The 26,492-nt window shown below is 44.5% G+C and overlaps 1 protein-coding gene across 1 annotated transcript in view; it reads left to right on the top strand.

The window, feature by feature from the left end:
• LOC138290376 (uncharacterized) overlaps positions 1-26,492 on the top strand; it is a 201,940-nt gene that overhangs the window by 66,005 nt on the left and 109,443 nt on the right. Inside the window, exons 2-3 of the mRNA XM_069230239.1 lie at positions 23,917-24,012; positions 24,429-24,515. Of these exons, the coding sequence (XP_069086340.1) occupies positions 23,917-24,012; positions 24,429-24,515 (183 nt within the window). The remainder of the gene's footprint in view (positions 1-23,916; positions 24,013-24,428; positions 24,516-26,492) is intronic.

Genomic DNA, 26,492 nt, shown 5'->3' with positions numbered 1-26,492 from the left:
TTCATGCGTAATCTCAATTTCGTCCTCTGTGGCCATCTTGCACCCAAAAAAAATTATGAAATCACACACTTTCAAATCAATCAGGCAAACCAGAAAGGGGCTAATATAGCCCCTCCTGCACTGTTTATCTGCATAGAATGCACCAAGAGCAGGCAGCACCTATATTCACAATATAAATTACAAAAGATGAGAAACCTGAAAATCAAATTTCCATACACCATTAAGGGTGTCAAATGTTCTTGTGGTTTCCCATGAGTGTTAAAGTCAGGAATGCATACTTTACCACATTTACAGAATATGCACTTTAGCTACATTGCATGTTTCACGTGAATGTGTATCAACTCCAGAAGTAGAGGGTAGTGTAAAGGAATGTAAATAACTACATAACAAATCGATGTTACAAACGTTATACAAGTTCACCCTGGTGGCTTTAAAATAAAAAGAAAATAACAGCATTAGAGGTTTAAAGGCCAAGACAACAGTCTCTACGCTCACCATAGTTTGCCCTCACAATATTATATAATGTGAAAGGTGCAGAAACAGCCACTCCAATGGCAAAAGAAATTATGAAGATCATATAGGGATCTTTTTTTATGGCAAATACATGATTGCTCTTGACCAGATTCGCAACTTGCTTTCAGTGACATCTTGGCACTCTTATGTAGGTGGTGAGACAGGCTTAACAGAAGCACATATAAAACCAAGGCCCTGATTTATACTTTTTGGTGCAAAACTGCACTAACAGTTTTGCACCAAAAAGTTTAGCACCGGCTTGCACCATTTCTGTGCACCAGCCGGGCACCATAATTATGGAATGGTGCAAGCCGGTGAAAAGGTTAGTCTAGTGTCAAAAAAATGCCGTTAGTCGGTTGGGGCTGGCAGTATGGAAGAAAGGGATTTTACACCAAAAAATGATGTTAGGCAGGTTAGAGTCAAAACAAATGACTCTAACCTGCCTAGAGTCATTTTCTGATGCAAAACCATCCATACAACATGACTCCTGTCTTAGAAAAGACAGGAGTCATGTCCACCACCCCAATGGTCAACACAGGGGACCAGGGTCCCTGGGCATGGCCATTCCCCCCTGCGCCATGTATGGGGGCCCATTTCAGGGCCCCCAGTGGCACTTTAAAAAATAAAATAAAATACTTACCTGTACTGACCTACACTTACCTGGAATTGGGTCCCCCATCCTCCACTGTCCCTCTGGTGTGGATGGGGGTGTCCCCAGGGTTTGGGGAGGGCACCTGTGGGCTTATTCCATGGTGTTCCACCATGGAAATAGGCCCACAGGTCCCTTAACACCTGCCCTGACCCAGGAGTTAACAAATGGGGCAAAGCAAGCTTTGCACCATGTTTTAACCCCCATCCCTCCTGTGCACCATTTTTGCACTGGAGTATAAATAAGGTGTAAAGGCCATAGAGTAATTTTGTACTCAGGAACGCCGACCTTGCATCTCATTAAGGCAAGGTAGGTTTCCACATCCAAAAAATGACTTTAACTCCATAAATTTGGCACCATAAATCTAGCGCCGAAGTATAAATATGGAGTTAGTTTTGCACTGAATTAGAGTCAAAAAGAAAAAGAAACTAATTTGGTGCAAACAGAGTATAAATATGCCCCAAAAAGTCACATGTTTTTGTAAGCGTGCATTACATTTTCACGCTGAATGCATTCCTATGAGCTGGGCATTGTTGGCTTCTATCAAATTCACTGTCTCATCGTAGCTCTGTCCCAATGCATTCTATTTCTTGAAAGAGCCTGCCCTTTTATGAATGTTGGGTAATATTTGGACTTTACAGGTTCAACAATCTTAACACCGGATCATCATATGATCCTTTATATGAAACCTACTGTGGAAAACATATTCTTCTTGTGTTTGCACATGAGTGATACTTAGGGGCATATTCAATAGACCCTATTGCCTCCTTGTGCCACATTTGTGTAATTATTTTTACGTAAGTGTGGCCCAAAGAATCCCAAAATGCTGCGCCATATTTACAAAGTGGCGCAATGCATGCATTGTGCCACTTTGTAACACTTTGCGCTACATAATGTATGCAAAGGGGGCGTTCCCCCATTAGTAGGGGCCAAACAAATGGCACAAGGAAATCCAAGAGATATTCTTGCTCTATTTTTTTGGCACTTTTAACACCTGCTCAGAGCAGGCATTTAAAGGAGGCTTCCATTACTTACAATGTACCTCTGGGTGCTTTGCAGGATTAGCGTCAACATTTTTGATGCTAATCCTGCAAAGCGCCAGACTAGCTGAAAGAAAATTGACGCTAGTCTCCTAACTACCACTGTGGTGCGCCGTATTTTAAATATGGCACACACATGGTGGTGTTGGGGGGGTACTAAGGAGCACAAGAAAAGTGACATTTTTCTTAAATATGCCCCTTAATGTCTTTGTGGGGGTAACCTTAATTTAACATACTTAAGGGCACTTTTCTAAAGGAAGCATTTGAGGTTCCTGCCAATACTGTGGTGGAGGTTCTGAGAGTGGAGCTCGGTGTGGAGTAGCTTGGAAACTTAGGGGGTCATTCTGACCTTGGCGGTCTTTTCGCAAGACCGCCGAGTTACCGCCGCGGTGAAGACCGCCGACCGCGGCGGTATGCCGCTGTGCGCATTCTGACCGCTGGGAGCGTTCCGCCGGAAAACCGCCAGCAGCCACACTGGCGGTCGGCGGGAAAGTGGAGACTGGTCAACCTCCACCGCCACGCCAGCAGAACACCGCCCACAGAATTACGACCCACATTTCTGTGTGGCGGTCTTCTGTTGGCGGTCTTCTGTTGGCGGTCACCTCCCCATGGCTCCTGTCACCTCCCGGAGGACCAACGCACAAGGTAAGTTGATCGTCCGTGAGGGGAGGGGGTGGGGGGGGGTGTTGTGTGATGTGTGCGTGCATGGGGGTGTGCGTGTGAGTGTGTAGAGGGGGTGTGTGAGTGCGTGCATGCGGGCGGGGAGTGCTGCTGTGCCTATGGGCAATGTGTGTAGTTCGGCGGGTGCGCATGTCGGCATGTATGTGTGCGGGTATGTGTCCCCGTTGTGTATGTGTGTGTGTAGGGGGTGTGTATATGTGCATGTTGGGGGTGTGTGCATGTCGGGGTGCGTGTATGTGCATGTCGGGGTGGGGGTGGGGAGGGGGTTCGTACCACCTCTGGGGGGTGGCAGGGGGGTGGAGGGTGTGGGGGGAGGACTCGGGGGGGCAGTGGAGGGTGGGGGAGACCCCTATCAGTGCCAGGGAAGGAATTCCCTGGCCCCGATAGTGCCTACCGCCATGGTTCGCATGGCGGTTCCCGACCGCCAGAAACCGCGGCGGTAAGCAGGGTCATGATACCGTTGGCGGTCTTGGGTCGACCGCCGGACCGGAGTGCGCAGACTCCAGCCCGTCGGTCATGACCGCCGTGGCTGTCGGAGTGGGGAAGTGGCGGTCGGTCGCGGCGGTGACCGCCGCGGTCAGAATGCCATTTTTTATACCGCCGGTCTGTTCGCGGTCCGACCGCCGCCTCTCCGCCGACCGCCAAGGTCAGAATGAGGGCCTTAATCTGAAATATTGCTTCTCAAGTTTACGGTTTGCTATTCTTTTGTGACCCAACTCTTAATTAATTAGATCATTTTTCCTACTGAAAGAAAGTTACAATAGTACATTGGGACATAGACAAGTTTTACTCAAAATTTGAAGTGGAATGTCCTGCAGAGCTGCAGATAGGGAGCGTGTCAAACACCCTTTTAGAAGTAAAAATATGATGTTACTTGTGATGGACATCCATTCAGGCACTCATGGCTGTTGTTGGTACCTGTGCATAGAGTTTGCACCTGATTTGAGAAATGGAATGTTGAGACTCTGGTTGGATGACTTCAGGTTTCGTTACCTTGGTGGACAAAAATCATGGAATTTTCTCTATAGGATTGGGGGTTGAATATTATTTTAAACATTTGCTATTAACATGTCGATATATGTATTTCAAAGGGTTCACATTCTAATTCCAATTAGTATGATTCTGAAAACAGAGTCATGACTCTGCACTTGCAGACGTACACCTATGCTGGGGTACAAATGTACACCTTTTGGCAAATTGCAAAATCTTTCTCAAGCACATCAAAAAAAGTTTGTGAATTACTGGTTTCACCTTTGCACTGGTGTTCCTGCTAGTTCATGGTATATGTTGCGGAATTATACCTGCTAAAATAATAATGTGTGTTTGAAATGGCACATTCTCTTTTTTAAATATATCCTTATCTGCAGAGCATTTACTTTCCCTACACTGACATCAATTGCTTGGGTATTACTCTCCCTTTCTTTCCCTGAAAAGAGATTTACTCCTGGCTTTGGAAGGAGTGGAGAAATATCCACCCATGCCCCAGATGGGGAAGGATTGGAGCGGAGTTTGAGAATACCTACAAATGCTCCAGTCTTCAGGTGTTTCCAAAGTATCCAGAATAAAACCACACTGGAATAGCCTCATATTTGTTCTGCCAAATTAACATGACTGTTTTGTCTTGGCAGCCTTAGGGAGTACATCATATATGTAAAATGCAACATGAAGACTATGAAACCTTTAGTTCTAAATTGTTCTTTGCTACTGTCGAAGAACTTATGTGGTGAGGTCTTTATATTCAAAACCTGCTCCTTACTGGAGAAGCTTGGTCCCAGAGGAAAACCGATTTTGTCAACGTGGTCTTCTTCTCTTACCTGTAGAACTCCAACGGTAGCGCCCCTATTCTTTAAAACTTGTGACTGATAACGTCTCAATTTCCAAATAATCCTTTAATATTCCCATTAAAGCTTCAAGTCAACTCAACCAGTGTTCTACCCTCTCAACACTGTCTTCTGGTGCAATCGGCTTACATCTTTAAAATGTGCTCCATAGTAACCCTAATTGCATGGATCTTCTTTAAATGTACAAATCATTGAATAGACTTACTAATCAGTCTTAAAATGATTTCTAAGTCACTGAGTCAACAATGATAGTCACTTGCCCCAAAAACTGTACCACTATCATAAATAATCACTGTGCCACTACAGTACTAATTTAATTCAGAGGGCGAGTCATTCATCCCTCTTCATCATGGAAGAAATACTGAGGGCTCCATACAGAAAGGTAAACGTAGACCTGAAATCTTAGTTTAGACCTGAAGTCCAAGGGCTCAATTTACAAAGGTGAACTTAGACTTCAGGTCTAAACTTAGATTTCAGGTCTAAACTTATGGCCTGATTCACAAAGGGCCTCCACACTAGTGGTGGAGGACCTGCATTCAATGCCAAGAGGCTGTACTCAAGTCAGGGGCCCACACTCGTGGTGGGACCTCCACAATAGGAAAATGCAGTACAGGGGTCCCACCAGGAGTGTGCTACCTTAAGTGGGGGCCCCCTGCCTCAATAGGGAGTAAAAAGGCCCTTTGTGAATCAGGCCCTTACACTTCAGGTATAAGTTTACCTTTGTGAGTTGGGCCCCTAGATTTCAGGTCTAAACTTAGGCTTCAGGTCTAAACTTAGACTTCAGTTCTAAACCTAGACTTCAGGTTTAAGTTTACCTTTGTGAATTGGGCACTAAGGGACATATTTATACTCTGTTTGCACCAAATTAGCACCATTTTTTTAGTCTAATTCGGTGCAGAACATACTCCATATTTATCCTTTGGCGCTCAACCAGTCTAGCGCCAAATTTATGGAGTTAAAGTCATTTTTCTGACGTGGAAACCTACCTTGCGTTACTGAGATGCAAGGTAGGCGTTCCCATGCAAAAAATGACTCTATGGCCTTAACCCCATATTTATACTCCCGTGCAAAAATGGTACATGGGAGGGAGGAGGGGTCAAAAAATAGGGCAAAGTTTCCATTGTCCCATTTTTTTAACGCCTGGTGCAGGGCGGGCGTTAGGGGACCTGTGGGCCTGTTACCATGGTGGAACACCAGGGAATAAGCCCACAGGTGCCCTCCCCAGGCCCCAGGGACATCCCTACCCACACCAGAGGGACAGCGGAGGATGGGGGACCCCATCCCAGGTCAGTACAGGTAAGTACAGGTAAGTATTTTTTTTTTTAAGTGCCATAGGGGGCCCTGAAATGGGCCCCTTACACATGGGTGCAATAGCCACCCCAGGGGACCCTGGTCCCCTGTGCTGGCCATTGGGTTGGTGACCATGACTCCTGTCTTTTCTAAGACAGGAGTCATGTGGTATGGATGGTTTTGCATCAGAAAATGACTCTAGGCAGGTTAGAGTCATTTTTTTTTACTCTAACCTGCCTAACGTCATTTTTTGGCGCAAAACCCCCTTTTTCCATACCGTCAGCCCCACCCGACTAACGTCATTGTTTTATACGTTAGCCTACCCTTTGCACCGGCTTGCACCATTCCATAAATATGGTGCCCGGCTGGTGCACAGAAATGGCGCAGGCCGGTGCTAAACTTTTTGGTGCAAAACTGCGTTAGTGCAGTTTTGCCCCAAAAAGTATAAATCAGGGCCTATGACGTAGCAGAAATGTACTTTGGGGCTGAGTTTCGGTCTACTCCCAATGACTGCCGTTTGCTACTCAGAACTTAACTCCAATTGCCACTGATTTTATGGCCAGGGCTGTGGGTAGAAAGTATGACATAAGTTATATGGGCCATGCAAGTGACTCATCTTTTGATTGTCTATCATGTCTGTGTTGTGGAAATATATGGTGTTGCTATGCTTTCTGAGGTTCATCATTTCCCTAACAAAGGAATAGCAGAAGGACTACTGCTGATAAGCAACATTTACCTGTTCTTTTTCTCCACCCTTTATATTGTTCTCCTTTTATGGATTGAGATCCTGACACTTCACACCAGAATTTGTTATTTTAGCTTAACAAGAGCACTTGTGTGCTGACTCTTATTTTAACTTTTTTTGTGTTTTGCTTTGTTTTCCATGAGTTGCTTCCAGTGCATGAAAGGGAGTACACTGGATGTCAGTTCTGTCTTTTCTTTCGGTCACAGGGGAGGCCTGGCTGCTTAACATCTCATGTTCATTCCAAAATTTTTGAATTAGCAATGCATTTAGTCTCATCACACACGCAAATGCATAGTGGATGTGCACAGTGGCCACGCCACTGGTGAGCAGATGCTTCACCAAAATGAAGCCTTTCTGTGCGTACAAGTGTTCTGTCTGGATGTAGGAAGCAGGATTCTGTACCTTCTTGTAAAGTTAAATAATTATGCAATTGATCTATTTAATATGTGAAAAGCTCCTTTTTGCTGGCCTCCTCTCGCTGACATCCAGCTGACCTATTACAGCAATCCCTAGACTAACGCCCATATTTATACTTTTTTAGTGCCGCGTTCACACCATTTTTTGACGCAAAAGTGGCGCAAACTTACAAAATACAACTGTATTTTGTAAGTTTGTGCCGCTTTTGCGTTAAAAAGCAGTGACAATGCGGCGTATTGTATAAATATGGGCCTAAGTATCCATAACTGCATCATGCTTGGCTCAGCCCTGGGAGCTGAACTTACTGTGCAATGGTTTTCTCTGGTGGTGTCCAAGGCGAAAAAAGAAAGGTTGGCAAGGGGTTGAGGTATTCTGGAGACAACCGTATGACCCTAAAGTATAACTAAAATGTAAAATATTATTAAGCAGTTATTAAAGTGGTAATTTCTTCTTGAACTGCTTAATTATGTTCTTCTATTTTTCAAGCTAAGAATTATAGAAAATATTGTTTAGGATTGTTGAATTGCTTTCTGCACCAGAGTCTGATTCCCAAGTCACTACTCATTCCTAAGAGCTGTGTCAGACATCATCCATATTTTTGAGTTAAGATCACTAATATCTTAAGCTCTTTCAAAGCTATTGCTCCCTATCTAGAAGCCAAATGTGGCAGCACAGGAACCAGTGCCCTCAGAATGAAAGAATGCTTCTCTGTCTTTGAAACAGTCGTTTTATCAACTTTGCATTTCTAGACTATGAATATCAATGTAGGGTCCACACAAAGTCCTTGCACAAAGAGAAGTGTGATGGTCTATAAAAAATAGAATTCGTCCTTCGCTACCTGATCTATGCAATTTTTCAAAGAGTACCGGTGTGATTCCCTCCTCACAGTTACTCCACTGCTAACAAAAACCTAAAGTTATACCTACTGCAATGACCAAATACAGGCCTATTTCCCTTGCTCGTTTCCCAGCCAAATTGATTAAATGTGCTGTGAACTCTAAATTGTTTTCCATATTGAAAAACCTCAAATGCTGGAGTCCACACAGGCTGGTTTTTGCCCTTCCCAGATCAGTGCTATTCATAGCAAGATGTGCAATAGTTTTCCGGAGATGACTCTAGTCCTTATTACTTGAAAGGATATTATGACACTGCCTCTAAAAAAAGCCCCCTGCGGGCCCCACCAAACAAATTAATTACAGAACCATATTTTTGTTGCCACTGACTTCCAAAACCATAGAGAAAACAGTCAATTCACAATTATCTGCCTATCTGGAGGAAAACAATCTGCTGGAGCTTTATCAATCTGACATTAGGCCACTACACATCACCAAATTAGCTTTATGGCCATTGAACATGAGTTTAGGGTTATTTTGGATCCGGGTGGAACAGCTGCTTTGGTCCTTTCAGATCACTCCTCTTTGTTCAATATGGTCTCCCATTAAGTGCTTATATCTTGACAGATTAATTTTGGTACCTGCAAACAGGCTTTGTGTTGGCTATGCTCTTTCATGTCTAATCAAATCCAGATTGTCACTTGTCTGCCTATTCAGTCTTCACCATTTACAGTAAATTGATAAGTACTTCTGGGATCATCCGCATGCTTGACTCTGTTCAATGTCTAAATTTCGTTGTTATCTTACTTCATCAGAACCTTTTCATGTAATATTGTTTCCTATGCAGATGATACTCAGATCATTGTGTCCATTTCTGAGAACCACACCACTATCAGACCCAACTTTCAGCAGTACAAGTCTATTTGGATTAACCAAAGATGTCTGAGCTTAAGAGAGTTTTTCTTGTTTGCTAAACAATCTTCAATCTGTTCAGCATCTTAGTGGCCTGTGAAATTAGGATCACTTCATACCTCAGTCAGTTCACCACAAAAATTTGGCATCATCATTGACAACAATCTTTCCTTTATTGAGCAAATCAGCCTAGTCCCTGAAACCTGCTCTCATATTCTTTGAATGCTCTGTGAAAGTAAATTTTTCGTATTACTTCTGGTTTCTTATGTATAATGCTGGTGAAGGTTTTTACCACTTTCCGAGGTGATTATGGGAATTCTCTGTATTTAGATGCTCCACAATTTCTGATTCAGCACCTTCAGATACTGAACAACTCAGCTGCCTGACTCATATGTAACATTCTTCGGTGTACGTCCATCACAGCACACCTGGAAGCTTTATATTGGTTCCCAGCATGAAAGTGTGCTGTTTTCAACTCTCATTCCTTTGCATATAATGCTTTGAATAGTACAGGACCTACATTAGGAAGAAATGTACATGTTATCTGCCTTCATGTGTTCTATGCTCAATATCGAATATCATCCACTCGCCCCCCTTCTTGTCCGAACCCTACCTCACAAAAGCAGGGGTCCCCCAAGGATCAATCATCTCACCTTTGCTTTTCAACATCTACATGATATCTTTACCAGAACTGATCAATGATTTCCATGTCACATGCTACAACTATGCAGATGACACACAAATACTACTTAAATTAGAATGCCCCCAAACATTGAAAACTCACTAATCATCAGGTGCCTCAGAGCTGTTGATCAGTGGATGACCTGGAGCCATCTCAAACTAAATACCTCCAAAACAGAAATACTCATCTGTGGTGACTGGAAAATTTATGACCCTCTGTGCATCTGGCCTGACGATCTCGGACCACCTCCTCAATTATCCAAGGAAGTTAAAAACCTTAGAATCACAATGGATTCCAAGTTAACTACAAATGCCCAAGTGGACAAATTAGCACGAACAAGCTTCATCACCTTGAAGACTTTACGACGCATCTTCCCCCATCTCGGATTTCCACACAAGGTGCAAGCTACAATCTCGCTTGTACTATCCAAACCGGATTATGCCAATGGCCTCTACCATGGATCATCTCTATCTATTATGAAAAAACTACAACGTATCCAGAATTCCGCAGCGAGGCTACTATTACATGTAAAGCCGCAAGCTCACATCTCCCTTGCCTTGAGAGCACTACACTGGTTACCCTTTGCCAGAAGATGCACTTCAAGCTGCTTTGTATCACCCACAAAGCTATACATGGAACAGGACTGCTTTTTATCAGAAACAAAATAACCAAATACATCCAACAAAGAAACCTCCGCTCAAGATTGGCACCCCGCCTTAGAACACCACCATACAAGAAAAAGACTATAGGTGGTACATACTTCTCCTTTCAAGCAGCCAAACTATGGTATTAATTACCTCCAACTACAGGGAGCGCAGAATTATTAGGCAAATGAGTATTTTGACCACATCATCCTCTTTATGCATGTTGTCTTACTCCAAGCTGTATAGGCTCGAAAGCCTACTACCAATTAAGCATATTAGGTGATGTGCATCTCTGTAATGAGAAGGGGTGTGGTCTAATGACATCAACACCCTATATCAGGTGTGCATAATTATTAGGCAACTTCCTTTCCTTTGGCAAAATGGGTCAAAAGAAGGACTTGACAGGCTCAGAAAAGTCAAAAATAGTGAGATATCTTGCATAGGGATGCAGCACTCTTAAAATTGCAAAGCTTCTGAAGCGTGATCATCGAACAATCAAGCCTTTCATTCAAAATAGTCAACAGGGTCGCAAGAAGCGTGTGGAAAAACCAAGGCGCAAAATAACTGCCCATGAACTGAGAAAAGTCAAGCGTGCAGCTGCCACGATGCCACTTGCCACCAGTTTGGCCATATTTCAGAGCTGTAACATCACTGGAGTGCCCAAAAGCACAAGGTGTGCAATACTCAGAGACATGGCCAAGGTAAGAAAGGCTGAAAGACGACCACCACTGAACAAGACACACAAGCTGAAACGTCAAGACTGGGCCAAGAAATATCTCAAGACTGATTTTTCTAAGGTTTTATGGACTGATGAAATGAGAGTGAGTCTTGATGGGCCAGATGGATGGGCCCGTGGCTGGATTGGTAAAGGGCAGAGAGCTCCAGTCCGACTCAGACGCCAGCAAGGTGGAGGTGGAGTACTGGTTTGGGCTGGTATCATCAAAGATGAGCTTGTGGGGCCTTTTCGGGTTGAGGATGGGGTCAAGCTCAACTCCCAGTCCTACTGCCAGTTCCTGGAAGACACCTTCTTCAAGCAGTGGTACAGGAAGAAGTCTGCATCCTTCAAGAAAAACATGATTTTCATGCAGGACAATGCTCCATCACACACGTCCAAGTACTCCACAGCGTGGCTGGCAAGAAAGGGTATACAAGAAGGAAATCTAATGACATGGCCTCCTTGTTCACCTGATCTGAACCCCATTGAGAACCTGTGGTCCATCATCAAATGTGAGATTTACAAGGAGGGAAAACAGTACACCTCTCTGAACAGTGTCTGGGAGGCTGTGGTTGCTGCTGCACGCAATGTTGATGGTGAACAGATCAAAACACTGACAGAATCCATGGATGGCAGACTTTTGAGTGTCCTTGCAAAGAAAGGTGGCTATATTGGTCACTGATTTGTTTTTGTTTTGTTTTTGAATGTCAGAAATGTATATTTGTGAATGTTGAGATGTTATATTGGTTTCACTGGTAATTATAAATAATTGAAATGGGTATATATTTTTTTTTGTTAAGTTGCCTAATAATTATGCACAGTAATAGTCACCTGCACACACAGATATCCCCCTAACATAGCTAAAACTAAAAACAAACTAAAAACTACTTCCAAAAATATTCAGCTTTGATATTAATGAGTTTTTTGGGTTCATTGAGAACATGGTTGTTGTTCAATAATAAAATTAATCCTCAAAAATACAACTTGCCTAATAATTCTGCACTCCCTGTATAGGAGCCACACATAACTTTCTTGTCTTCAGAAAACTACTTAAGAGTTGACTCTTTCCTTCATAACCACAATATTCAAACAACTATGGACTGCATTTGCCTATGTTGATAAATAGTTTTTCTGATTATGGGCCTCATTATGACCCTGGCGGGCGGCGGAGGCCGCCCGCCAGGATCCCGCCCTCCATTATACCGCTCCGCGGTCAGAAGACCGCAGAGGGTATTATGAGTTTTTCCCTGGGCTGGCGGGCGGTCTCCAAAAGACCGCCCGCCAGCCCAGGGAAAAACTCCCTTCCCACGAGGATGCCGGCTCGTAATCGAGCCGGCGGAGTGGGAAGGTGCGACGGGTGCAGTGGCACCCGTCGCGTATTTCAGTGTCTGCAAGGCAGACACTGAAATACTTTGCGGGGCCCTCTTACGGGGGCCCCTGCCGTGCCCATGCCATTAGCATGGGCACGGCAGGGGCCCCCAGGGGCCCCGCGACCCCCCCTACCGCCATCCTGTTCATGGCAGCTTTCCCGCCATGAACAGGATGGCGGTAGGGGGGTCAGAATCCCCTCGGCGGTGCAGCGAGCTGCGCCGCCTTGGAGGATTCTAAGGGGCAGTGGAAAACCGGCGGGAGACCGCCGGTTTTCCCGTTCTGACCGCGGCCAAAGCGCCGCGGTCAGAATGACCAAGGGAGCACCGCCGGCCTGTCGGCGGTGCTCCCGCCCCCGTTGGCCCTGGCGGTAGAGAACCGCCAGGGTCAGAATGAGGGCCTATGTGTCTATTTCTAGTTATGTATAGTTCTTTAAAAAATATGTATAGCTACTATGTCATAACAATAAAATACACACACACACTCTTTAAACCTGTTTGACTAAGTATATTTTACCCATGGTTCTAATTATGTATTGTATGTACATATATGTGTGTGTATTCATGTGTGTTTGTATGTGTGTGTGTATGTGTGTATGTATATATATGTATGTATGTATGTATGTATGTGTATATGTTTGTTTCTCTGCTTGGCATGTTCGTGGGTCATTGCATGGCTCCTGTTTGGGTTGTTATACTAGATATCTATGAATCCCTGCTCTCATCTTATCACACTTATCTACCCATCATCATATGTCATGTCTCTATCAAACTATCCTCCATTCCCACTCATCCCAAATCCTTTCTACTACTTTCATTTTCTAAATAACTCTGCCTAAGCTCTTCCCTCAGCTTCCACATCTAACTCACCAAACCTCACTCTACTACCATGACCTCCCACACACCCCTACTAAATTCTCCCTCATTTACCTCACCCTGCTACTATGATCTCTTTAACCCTTCCACAGACTCTTCCCTCCTCCATCCCCCTTTACTCATCCCAAGCCTTTGGGTTGAGTAAATGAGGGATATACTCCCAATCAACACTTCTGGATTTCTTTCCTCCTCCACCCCTCCATTACTCCAGTCAATCTAACTAACAAACTCTCATATCCGCAGCTCAAATTAACTCATAATAATACTAAAACTGTACTCATATTTCCCGATACTAATCCATCACTAATTCTTGTTGGGTTCCAGAGTAGTGTGCTACTCACCGAAAAGCGCTTCAACGCCTTGTCAGGGGTAGTAAGCGCTATATAAATACTATTACAATACAATACAATACAATCTCGCCATGAAATTTTGGTCCTAAAAATTAGACTATGTAGACACAGATGCAAACCTTTTTCTTATTTGTCTGACAAATTATTGAATATCCTTCCACTGCACTTTTGGGGTAATGTCAATAACAGTCTGTAACCCTGGCTTTTCCAACTCACTTAGGGGCAGATTTATTTACCTAGTGCAAGCACCTTTTCTTGCGCCTTTAGCGCCCCCCTAACACGACCATGTGTGCACCATATTTAAAATACGGTGCACTATGGCGGTAGTTAGGGAACTAGAGTCAAAGTTTTTAACACTAGTTCGGCGCTTTGCACGATTCGCATTAAAAATGTTGACATTATTTTGGCGCTTTTCAGGATTAGGATAACAAATGTTGATGCTAATCCTGCATAGCACCCAGAGGCCCATTGCAGACAATAGGAGCCTCCTTTTAACGCCTGCTCTGAGCAGGCATTCAAAATGGCGATAAAAATGATGCAAAGAAATCTCTTAGTGCAGGCATAATGTGGCACAGGGGGTTACAAAGTGGCGCAATGCAAGCCACTTTGTAAATATGGTGTAGCGTTTTTTAGCATCTAACGCCAGATTAGCATAAAAAAGACACTAATGTGTCATTATATGGTTCTAGGCCCTCTTAAATCTAGGCCTTAATTCTTAGGCTTGGCTATGAGTCTGTCAGTACCAGCACACCTTTGTGTAGCAGTTGAGCTTCACACGTAGTATTGTATTTCCTCATTCATTCATATGAATGAATTCATTCATTTTCATGGTACTGAAACTATTTTTATCGCTGCCTAGAATGACTTCAGACTTATGTTGGACAAAGGAGACTGTGCTGACTAGGTCTTATTAGACCCGTTCAATTGTATTTGACACAGTCTCTCACAAGATGCTTGCCTTGGATCAGATAGGCATGTGACACCATGCACTGGGTTGGTGACAATCTTAATTATCAGATCGTTTTGAGCCTATGTCATTAGGCTCTTTTATGTCAGATAACAAAATGTCTTACCTGTGTGGACGCAAGAGTTGGTATTTATTTCCAAAATACTTAGGGCCCGATTCTGAGATTGGCAGTTGGAAAGCCAGACTGCCAAAATGTAGGTCGGGAGGACGATGCCAAGCCGGTGGCCTCCCGACCGCCGTATTATAACAATACCTCTGGGCTGGGAGTAGTGTCAACTGCGGCGTCATTGCGGTTGCATGCTTTGGCTCAGAAAGTGAGCCTGATGCACATGCCACCATAGTGCAGCGCCAGATGCACATCGGGCACACTGTTGCCATGCACAATGTTGTGCATGGCAACAGTGTTCGCCGATAGTGCAGGCATAAAGGGCACTACATGTGCCACCAGCCACACTGTCCAATGGGCAAAATCACCCGATGGACCTATTTGGGGTCCCTTCCCTACCTTTCTGCCGACCTTTTAATGGCGGAGTCCCCATCATGAAAAACACGGCGAAAAGGCAGGTCATGATCAGCGTGAAGTGCTGGCAGATTGGCCACAGGTTTTCCCACCGCCATGGGATCCAAGATCCTGGCGGTTACCGCGGTCTTGTTGCAGTCCAACCACCATCCTCGTAATCTGTCAGTGGGACAACCAAGGATGCAGTGGTCAGTCCGCCACTGCGGGTACAGGGGTCCCAGGACCACCATCCTGAATATCGGGCCCATAATCATGATGTGACTCATTTAACATGTGGTATTGGATCAATAGCATTACTTTTTATGTCTATGCCTATGAAACCTGATTAGTTATGAGACTTACTGGAGATAATGGTGTACACAGACATGCTGGACATGTGCTTTTGTCAGGTGAATAGATACACATTTTCACTGTTGAGACTCAAATAAATAAAACTGGGGTGATACTGTTTGTCCCAAATTCTTCCTTGTGGTTTGAGACATGGAGGCCAGCTGAGACCAGTGATATGCCTGCTCCAATTTCTAGTGCCAGGAATTTTAGAGTGATATTTGACAATTAGCTCAGTTTCACTGCTCATATAAATAAGATGAATTCAGTTTAATGTTTTAGCTTTTTTAACTCCCAACCAAAATTTCTAGGGTGCTTCCTTTGTCCTCTAGAAAATTCTTGCCAAGCGAAAATATTGTAATTATCTTTTTTCATGGAGTTGCCAAAGTACTCAATTCATTGGCCTTAGTTAATACAGAATGCACCTGTTAGGCTTATTCTGAGACATAGTAAACAATCTTATATCTCAGGTCATTTTCAAGCTCTTCACTGTCTGATGGTAAACAGACAGCTTACTGTTTAAAACCCTTTGTATCAAGAGTTTTATAAGAAGGACTTTTATTGAACGTGACATGTATTATCATTATTCTTCTGTATGAATTCTGAGATCATCTATTGCAGGTTATTTCACTCCCCCCAAAGTGCACACATTTAAGGTCACTGATTGTCTTTTGCTATGTTGGCTGCTTCTGCATGAAACAAGCTTCCAAGAGACCTGACATTTACAATGGTCACTTTTAGAAATGGGGTTTCTGGTTGACTAGGGTATGCACCACAGCCAGGAAGAACCCACCACTCTAGTCAGGGCAAGTAATTTACACACCAAAGATAACCTGTGCTCACCCCCGTAGCTTGGCACAGAGCAGTCAGGCTTATCCCCAGGAGTCATGTGTCAAGTGCTTGATGCAACACACTCATACTAGTTGGCACAATAAATACACAGCAAAAGAGACTGCACACAGGATTATGTAAATAAATATGCTACTGTATTATTATATATATTATTAGACCAAAAGTGGCATAAATCATGAATGTTGCACATTACTGTAGTATGGCTCAGTACTATGGTAATTCAATGCAAAATGTCACAAAACCTACAATCAGGGCAGGAATGTATAACAATTTAGAGGCCAGCATATACAGTATTACCTGAGTGGTAATGTTGTAATTGCATTTGGGTACATAACACGTCATCATGGAACCATATTACCGGGAACAGCATACCATTACTGAAATAGTGTCCCTGATCCTGAGCAATGCAATGATTGACAGGGCTATAGTTTTAGTACCCATGAATCTTTAGGGCAGGAAAAGTAACCAACCAGGAAATAATCAAATGAAGCATCCTAAATCACCACAAGTAATAACGGAACACATGGATCCCAAAACATAGGTACTGAGACACCTGTGTACCTTTTACACAGGGTACAACAGTCTGGTAGGTCGTAGGAACCCCTGTGCACTACTATTTATATTACAGTACTCTGAAAGTGTATGCCTCAGGAATCCCCTGCGTGTCTATCATCTACTTTTAGGTACATTTCTTTCAGGAACCTCCACCGCTCCTTCCTGACTGAAGTGGGGGGCTCTATTGGAAAGCTGGACTTCGATTGAGGCTCCCCCGCGAGGCAGAGAATAACCAACAAGTGCGTCTCCCAATACGGTGAGTACAGACACCCTGTGACTCCCCATGGGTGAGGCTTTAAGGAGATGCTGCTGCCCATGAGTGCACCGCAGAGCGACTTCCACCAGTGCATTTTCTCTCATGTCGTTGGGCTGCCCGTGAATGGTGCATGGGGCAGCCATGACCACCCCAGCAGCCTGGCTCACCCATGGTATTTTTTTGTGGTGGTAATCAGGCTGCCGTCGCTGCACAGGTAGGTTCCCGGGGGGAGCGATTTCTAGCACTGGCACGCCGACAAAGTCCTGGTTGCTCTGGCAACCCAAACGCAGGGCAGGGAGGTTGCTCTGCATTGGGAAGTTTTCTATAGAGCAGGCGCCTTCTTCCACAGTCAGAGGGGAAAGCATCCCTCCTACTTCCATTCATAAGATGTTGGCTCAGCCACACGCTGATTGGGTACTCTGAAGTCCACAGTGGTGCTCATCACTAATTGGCTGGGGGGGGGAGAACCAAGGTGTCTTCCAACACGTGCTGTCTCCTCTATTTCCGACACTCATAATATGCTGCTCAGAAGGCCAGTACAAGAGGTGCTCCCACGCACTCCTTGTAATGAGACAAAGCACCCCACACTGGCTTCACTGCACACATCATTTGCCCTACACTGTGAACGATGAGGCAGACAGTGGGATGAGGTCAGCTTTTCCTATATGTTCATTGGAGGAGACACAGGCCTGGACACCATGTTCTGATACACTTGGAGTAGGGCATCAGCAAATTAAGGTACAAATCGCTTCCCAGCCGCTAGGTTGAGAAAGCCAAGGAGCAGGGAATGAGTGCTCTCTCTCTGCACTGGCTCCTGGGCTGGCACTCGAGGGGGGGTTCAACAGGGTCAGGCAAGCCAACACACAACAAGCAAGGGGTTGACATGGCAGGGTGAATTTAAGAAGAGTAACTGCATCCAATGTAGCGCCATATTTATTGCGCCTCTTAGCGCCTCCCTATTGCCACCATGTGTGCGCTGTATTTAACATATGGGGCACCATGGCGGTAGTTAGGGAGCCAGCTTCAAAAATGTTATGCTAGTTTGCTGCTTTGCAGGATTAGCACCAAAGACATTGACACTAATCCTGCAAAGCACATTGAGGACCATTTAAAACAATAGTGTGCCTCCTATTTGTAATGCCTCCTTGATGCAGGTGATTTAAAAATGCCACAAAAAATGGCACAAAGAAATCTTTTAGATTTCTTTGCACCATTTTTCGCCCCCCCCCCTAGTGGGGGAATGCCCCCTTGCATACATTATGCCTGACAGAGGCTTAATGTGGCACAAGGGGTCACAAAGTGGTGCAATGCATGCATTGTGCCACGTTTTAAATATGGCGCGGGGAAAAGGCCACATCAGGGTAAAAAAAATGACACTATGGCGGAGCTAATGTGGCTCAGGGGTTCTTAAATCTGCTCTGGCATTTCCTCCTGGCTGTCCTTGTAGAGCCAGAGGAGTCACAGACAGGGCGGCTGACAGCAGGCCAACACAACAAAGCAGCAGCAAAGTGATAGTCCCTCCTACAGTCCAGCACACAGCAGCAGTAGGCCAATACAGCAATACAGTGAGAGTACGAGTCCCTCCTAGCAGCACTGCGGTCCTCTTTCCTGACGTTGTCCTTCTTCCAGAAGTGCTCTAAACTCATGGGGTCAGAGGCCCTGTACTTACACTCCAAAATATCTTTGTTCAGGGAGTGACTTCAATGGGTCCCTTTCACCCTTTAAACCCAGCCCTATTTCCAGATATCACTAGGTGGTAATCAGCACATTGTGCAAGGGTAGGACACAGCCTATTCACGTGTAGGTGTGAACGACCCTCCCTCTCCCTAGCCCAGGATGACTATCAGTATGCAGATGACTCTGTCATACCCAGCCCCTCTTGTGTGATGGCTGTCTGGACAGTATGCACCAAGTAGAGCTGTCACCCTGCCCCAGACATGGATTGGAATGAGCCTGCCAATCACTAGAGTTATAAGCTCAGAGAAATGCCAACCTCCTAAATTTGGCATTTCTAAAATATTAATGAAAAATCCACCTATACCCGTCAGCAAGATTTGTCACTACCATTCCAAACATACCAAACATGCCCATGCCATTCCTTACAGATCAGAAATGACCACTTAGACATATGTAAGGGAGTTCCCATATGCAAACCTATGAATGGAGTAGGCCTGTGTGGAGTGTGTGGAGTCGCGCTACGCAGAACTCCGCGAAGTGGCAAAAAAACTCCATCTCACTACGAGGAGTTCCACGAGTGGGCAGACTTTTATGCTGTGCCCTTTCGTGTTGTGTTCGATTTCAAATCCAAGGCTTTATTTTTCACTCTGTTTATGGTGCTGGGCCTGTTTTTTCTATCCCCAGTTTATCTTTGTAATCCTCCCACTCCCAATTATTCTTCACCTCATTTTTAATTTTTTTATTAGTGTCTCTTCTTCTGCCCCTGTATTTGTACTTTTTTACTTTTTTAATGATTTTTTTGCGTTTTTCCGTGAAGTTTTCAATTTTTCTTTATTTTTCCCTTTTCTTCCTTTCTTCACCTTAAATTCTTAGTGGCATATTTACAAGCCCCTCGCACCACCTTAGTGACATTCTTTTGATGCTAACATGGTGCTAAGGTGGCCTTTTCCTTACGCCATATTTACAAAGTGGCACAAAGCAAGCATTATGCCACTTTGTCACCCCTTGTGCCACGTTATGCCTGCTCCAGGCATAATGTATACAAGGGGGGCGTTCCCTGTTAGGAGTCCCGAAAAAATGGCACAGTCAAATTTACAACATTTCACTGTGCCATTTTTTCTGTACTTTTTAACGCCTGCTCAGAACAGGTGTTAAAATGACGCACCCATTGAAATCAATGGGCCTCCCAGAACTCTGCTGCAGTAGCATCAAACTTTCTGACGCCAGTGTAGCAAAGCACCACAATAGCATCAAAAATGTTGACGCTATTGTGCTAACGACTGCCATGGTGCGCAGTGTTGTAAATACAGCACAACCATGGTGTTGTTAGGTGCATGCAAGAAAAGTTGTGCATCTTGTAAATATTTCCCTTAGTTTTTTACCCCGCTCCATCGGAGATGAGGGCAGCGATCAGGGGAGCTGCAGTGCCAGGCTCCCCCAGACAGGCAGCAGCTGCCTACCTTGAGGGCGGCAAATGCAAAAAGAAGAGATGATGGACGGAATGCAGAGCAAATCAAACTTTCACCGCCAGTCACATAGATCTGGGTTTAATCCACCGTTTGTTTGCTCATGACCCCAGGTTGTACCCAACCATATGCAATCACTCATGGGAACAGTCCAGCCCGAACTGCAAAGCCAGGTCCTCCCTGGACTGGAAACAAGCATCCTAGGACCGGTTGCAGGGTATCACCCTTCATCAGGTAGGCTAGCTTGAATCCAGTGGCGCAGCTTGCCTGGCTGATGAAGGGTAATACTCTGAAACCGGTCCCCGGATGCTTGTTTCTGGTTCAGGGAAAACCTGGCCTGTCAGTTCGGGCTGGACTGTTCCCATGGGGAACAGGGTCAAGACTGAATTGCATATGGCTGATATGGAGTGGAGAAGTGTGGCTCAATGGTTAGAGCGGCAGACCCTGAAGCAGAGATCTGGCTCAAGACCAGGGTTCAAGTCCCGCTTCGGCAGGTCTTGGGCTCAATTCCCCTTGACCAGATAATTCTCGCCTCAGTGCCTAATCTAATTCATGGGTCCCACTCTGCAACTCTGGGCAATAGCTTGCTTAATCTCCACAACGGCCCCAACAGCGCTTGGATGCCTGGCTTCACCCTGGGGGTGCTCAGGAGTGGGTGCCTCACAGGGAAAAGCCAGGAGGGGTTCCATAGCGGTATGAGTACAGCGCCTTGAGACCCTAACGGGTGAGTAGTGCGCTATACAAGTGCTAATTTACATTTATGGCTGGGTTCAAACTGAAATGGCATGGCAAGCAAAAAAAACTGATGGATTAAACCAAGATCTGTGACTGGGGGTGAATGTTTGATTTGCTCTGCATTCCGTCCATCATCTGTTGTTTTTGCATTTGTCGCCCCAAGTGGGAAGGGTATACCCAGATGTGGGTCCCGTGCTTGCTATACCACCAGATTCAAGCTAGTCTGGCTGATGAAGGGTGATATCCTGAAACCAGTCCCAGGATGCTTGTTTCTGGTTCAGGGAAGACCTGGTCTAGCAGTTCGGGTTGGACTGTTCCCATGGGGAACAGGGTCAAGACTGATTTGCATACGGCTGGGTTCAAACTGAAATGGCATAGAAAGCAAAAAAACGTATGGATTAAACCCAGATCTGTGACTGGAGGTGAATGTTTGATTTGCTCTGCATTCCGTCCATCATCTGTTGTTTTTGCATGTGTCGCCCCAAGTTGGAAGGGCATACCCAGACGTGGGTCCCGTGCTTGCTATGCCACCAGGTTCAAGCTAGCCTGGCTGATTAAGGGTAATACCCTGAAACCGGTCCCAGGATGTTGTTTCTGGTTCAGGGAAGACCTGCCCTGGCAGTTCGGGCTGGACTGTTCCCATGGGGAACAGGGTCAAGACTGATTTGCATATGGCTGGGTTCAAACTGAAATGGCATGGCAAGCAAAAAAACTGATGGATTAAACCCAGCTCTGTGACTGTGGGTGAATGTTTGATTTGCTCTGTATTCCGTCCATCATCTGTTGTTTTTGCATTTGTTGCCCCAAGTGGGAAGGGTATACCCAGAAGTGGGTCCCCTGCTTCCTATGCCACCAGATTCAGGCTAGCCTGGCTGATGAAGGGTCATACCCTGAAACCGGTCCCAGGATGCTTGTTTCTGGTTCAGGGAAGACCTGGCCTGGCATTTCGGGCTGGACTGTTCCCATAGGGGACAGGGTCAAGACTGATTTGCATACGGCTGGGTTCAAACTGAAATGGCATGGCAAGTTAAAAAACTGATGGATTAAACCCAGATCTGTGACTGGGGTGAATGTTTGATTTGCTCTGCATTCCGTCCATCATCTGTTGATTTTGCATTTGTCGCCCCAAGTGGGAAGGTTATACCCAGACGTGGGTCCTGTGCTTGCTATGCCACCAGATTCAAGCTAGCCTGGCTGATGAAGGGTGATGCCCTGAAACCAGTCCCAGGATGCTAGTTTCTGGCTCAGGGAAGACCTGGCCTGGCAGTTTGGGCTGGACTGTTCCCATGGGGAACAGGGTCAAGACTGATTTGCATACGGCTGGGTTCAAACTGAAATGGCATGGCAAGCAAAAAAACAAATGGATTAAACCCAGATCTGTGACTGGGGGTGAATGTTTGATTTGCTCTGCATTCCGTCCATCATCTGTTGTTTTTACATTTGTCGCCCCAAGTGGGAAGGGGATACCCAGACGTGGGTCCAGTGCTTGCTATGCCACCAGATTCAAGCTAGCCTGGCTGATGAAGGGTGATACCCTGAAACCGGTCCCAGGATGCTTGTTTCTGGTTCAGGGAAGACCTTGCCTGGCTGCTCAGGCTGGACTGTTCCCATGGGGAACAGGGTCAAGACTGATTTGCATATGGCTGGGTTCAAACTGAAATGGCATGGCAAGCAAAAAAACTGATGGATTAAACCCAGATCTGTGACTGGGGGTGAATGTTTGATTTGCTCTGCATTCTGTCCATCATCTGTTGTTTTTGCATTTGTCGCCCCAAGTGGGAAGGGTGTACCCAGATGTGGATTCCATGCTTGCTATGCCACCAGATTCAAGCTAGCCTGGCTGATGAAGGATGATACCCTGAAACCGGTCCCAGGATGCTTGTTTCTGGTTCAGGGAAGACCTGGCCCGGCAGTTTGGGCTGGACTGTTCCCATGGGGAACAGGGTCAAGACTGATTTCCATGCGGCTGGGTTCAAACTGAAATGGCATGGCAAGCAAAAAAAATAATGGATTAAACCCAGATCTGTGACTGGGGGTGAATGTTTGATTTGCACTGCATTCCGTCCATCATCTGTTGTTTTTACCTTGAGGGCGGCAGCACCGCCAAGGGGTGCAGCCCTAGACACTATTTTCAAGGGAGATGGTGGCAGCAATGGTATTTTATGTGCAGCGTCACCTCACGGCTATACTGGTAGAAGGCCTGGTAGCAGTTACCTGCTGCAGGAGGGTCAGGTGCATTAGGCTGAGGTGTGCCAGAGCGTCAAGGCTACTAACCAGGTCCAGTGCACCACTCAGCAACTGACGCACTGCTGGGCGAATATAATCGACCACAAGCAGAACCTGCTCGACCTTCTAGGTGTCGGAATTCCTAGGCTTGGCGAGTATTATATTATTTTGTTAGTGTTCCACAATGTAGACTTTTTTTTCCAAATAGCATGCGGCTTACACTCAGAGTTAAGTTACCTTTAGTTTATGTTATTACTATTATTTATTATGTGATCCAGTTAGAGCTAGGCAGGTGATCGGTGCTACATCATCATACTCATAGGTATTTGTTTTTGGCTGATTATTTGAGAGGCCACTGCAACACAGACTCCTCTGTCCTTCTGTCTCATAGTGAATTAATGATATCAGTGAGTTCGCTTTCTCTGTGACTTTTATCTATGTATCTTGTACAGTCCCAAGCAATTTCACAGTGATGTGGGTATGCATTTATGCATTGCAAAAAAGGGAGACTGAGTTGGTCCATTGGGGGGGTTGAGAAATGAGAATAGAATCAAAGATCATTCATTGGAATGCATTAGTTCCGAATGTAGTTTTTTTAAGGAAAATTTGGAATAGGGATTTAGGAGTATAGCCAACTCAACAATAGTTGATCATACAAGTACCATAGGCAATCCGATTTAATCACAGTGTTATTGCATTTTCCTGTTTTAGAATAATTTTGTGGAGATTAACGGTACCACTAATAAAAAAAAAATTAATCGTCTTTATTTATTACATCAGCATCCAAGGGCAAGAAGAGGGGCACTACAGCAGCTCTGGCAGGAGCTGGGGAGGCACCGACCACCAGCACTGATACTGATGGCTCTGCTCATCCCAGTAAGTCCTAATATTTATTATTGTTTCTCTAACTTTGACCTCTCCCCATTATTATAATACTTTTAATTTTGCCTTGTTTACTTTTTGTACTCTCTCCAAGGTTTGTCCAACTCCCCTTTTAAATTTTTTTAATTCCTGTTATCCCTGCACTATCTTTTTCTCTCTTTCATTGACCAGTTTAAATTCCGCCCCTTCATTGTGCTTCAATGATTCAGCTCTGACCCTCCATTATGCAAAGCCTTTGGTTGGCTTGATTACCTGGCTTTTCTAACACTCCAACCAAATGTCCACAGTGATATTTTTGATAGAGGATCTATAAACTGTAACAATGTATTGCAGTTGAATTTGTTTGATTAAACAAATGAAAAAGGGGAGGTGTAACTGGCATATAAAAACTGTATATTGTTTTTTCCTAGCCACATCGACCAGTGGAGCGGGCTCAAGTTCCACTGCTGCCAGAGCAGATGGAGCATGGAGAGATGCTGCAGCAGGGATGGGCGATGGTAAGTCACATTGCTTGCTTATTGACAATTACTATTACTCCCTAGCTACAAGGGCGTTATCGTGATCGGAATGGTGAACCCCCCCGCATTACAGCCACAGCAGTGGTTGGGGTAGTATGGCCTCTTCTTTCTGCAACTCAGCAAAAGCACACATAATCTACGCTAAAAAGAATGGCTTGATGGAAACGGAAAAGAACGGGAGGTTAAAAGAAAGGATGGGTGAAAAGAGAGAAAGGAAAGAATGCATGGGGGATGATAAAAGATGTGTGGATGAGTACTGGATAAACGGATGGATGGGTGCAAGAATGATTTGAAGAAAGGATGGAAAGTGGGTATTGACTGGATGGATAAAGGATTGTGAATTTGGGTGACAGACTGAATGAGAGCAAGTAAAGTTTAAATCATTGTGTCTATGGGTGAATATAGTAAGAAGAATGAAAGTATGATTGAATAATTGCTTGGATGAAAAAAGAAAGGAGCTCTTCTGTAGAAGAGCATGTTGCTCACCTACTTTGCTTACTCGTTTTATCATTAATGGTTGTCAAAGTTATGGTTAAAAGTGGGGAGTATTTTAATTTGCCTACTCATCCTTTGACTCACTGTATTTGTTAAATGAGGCAGATATGTTTCTCGTCATCATTTATCAATCCCCTTCCTGCCCATGGCATTTCACCACCCATGACTGTAGAAGTGCAGTGTAGTATTCCTATAAAAGATTTATTTTATGCCTGTTTAGATGTTTTCCTTTAGACTATTGCTATACAGTAACTGAATAAGCCAGAGGTTAGTCACATGATCAATCGATGATCAGTGATGCCCCTCTATTCTTCTACAGCAAAAGCTCCAACTACCTGCCTAAATCCTCTCCCTTAAGTCAAGTTTCCATTTCCTTACTGCCCAGTGAATTAATTTGTTGGAAAGAATTTGTGATGGTGAGCAAGGTCAACGAGTAAAGTGGGACTAGTAAGTGCCAAGGTTTGATTTCAAGTCTGGCGTAAGGGATAGACTGTGTTGAATGTGCCAAATACAATCTATGTAGCCCATTCCTTTCCCTGTAGTGCAGTGCATTGTTTTCCCCACTGTCTATTTACGGCAGACAAGATATATATCCGCATTTTATACATGACATGTGTGATGTTTCCACTAAATATGGCTGTTTATTTACTAAAAAAGCCTTTAAAAGAAAAAAAAAAAAAATCACACTTTTTTTTTCATCTGGTGATATTCTGTCTTAATTCTTTTCTACCAAACAGTCGGTGCTTTTTATGTGAGGCATATGCGGGTAAACAACTAAAATAAGCGTTTGCAAAGCAATAGGTCTCACATTTCCTTGAGTTAGAGCTATTGGCATTGTAAATGCATAGCTTGACTTTCCTTGCCACATAAATTGGTCAACCCTGCTGAATAATTTGGTCCTCTCTGCCACATAATTCCAGTGGTCTTGCATAAAACTAAAGCACTTTAATTTACCTTATTCCTCTATCTGTAGCAAAAAATGAAAATATTGCGATTATTTATTATTTTTTTATATTATTATTTTGGGAACCCCCAGCCTAGTGTGGGGACCTAGAGATGACCTAGACAGAAAAAGCACATTGTTTGGTGAGTTATGGGCAAAAATGTTTTGTAAAAAGACTGCCCCACAAAGCATTATGGGGTGAGTTTCTAAGTGCAGCGAATATTGTAGTATCTTGACTGTAATGCTCAGAATATCCCCTATGGGGTGCCACTTTAAACAGTAACATTTGTAAGAAACATGGTCATGTAACCATATAGTCATCCCCTAGAGACCATAACGACATAAAAATAGAATGGCAGAATGTAATGCAGTAAACCATATATTTAGCCCCTAGGCTTAGGGGATGGAGTGCATTACACATTTTCAAGCCTAGCAGGCCTACTATGATAATATTACAAAAAAGGCCCTTTAAACACAAACTACTCCCAGCTGTAAAACAAAAGTTCCAGCCATGAGAG

This window comes from Pleurodeles waltl, chromosome 1_1 (assembly GCF_031143425.1).
Source record: "Pleurodeles waltl isolate 20211129_DDA chromosome 1_1, aPleWal1.hap1.20221129, whole genome shotgun sequence".
Lineage (NCBI taxonomy): Eukaryota > Metazoa > Chordata > Amphibia > Caudata > Salamandridae > Pleurodeles > Pleurodeles waltl.
The sequence above is the reverse complement of the archived record's forward strand: the minus strand, read 5'-3'. Positions and strand labels throughout refer to the sequence as shown.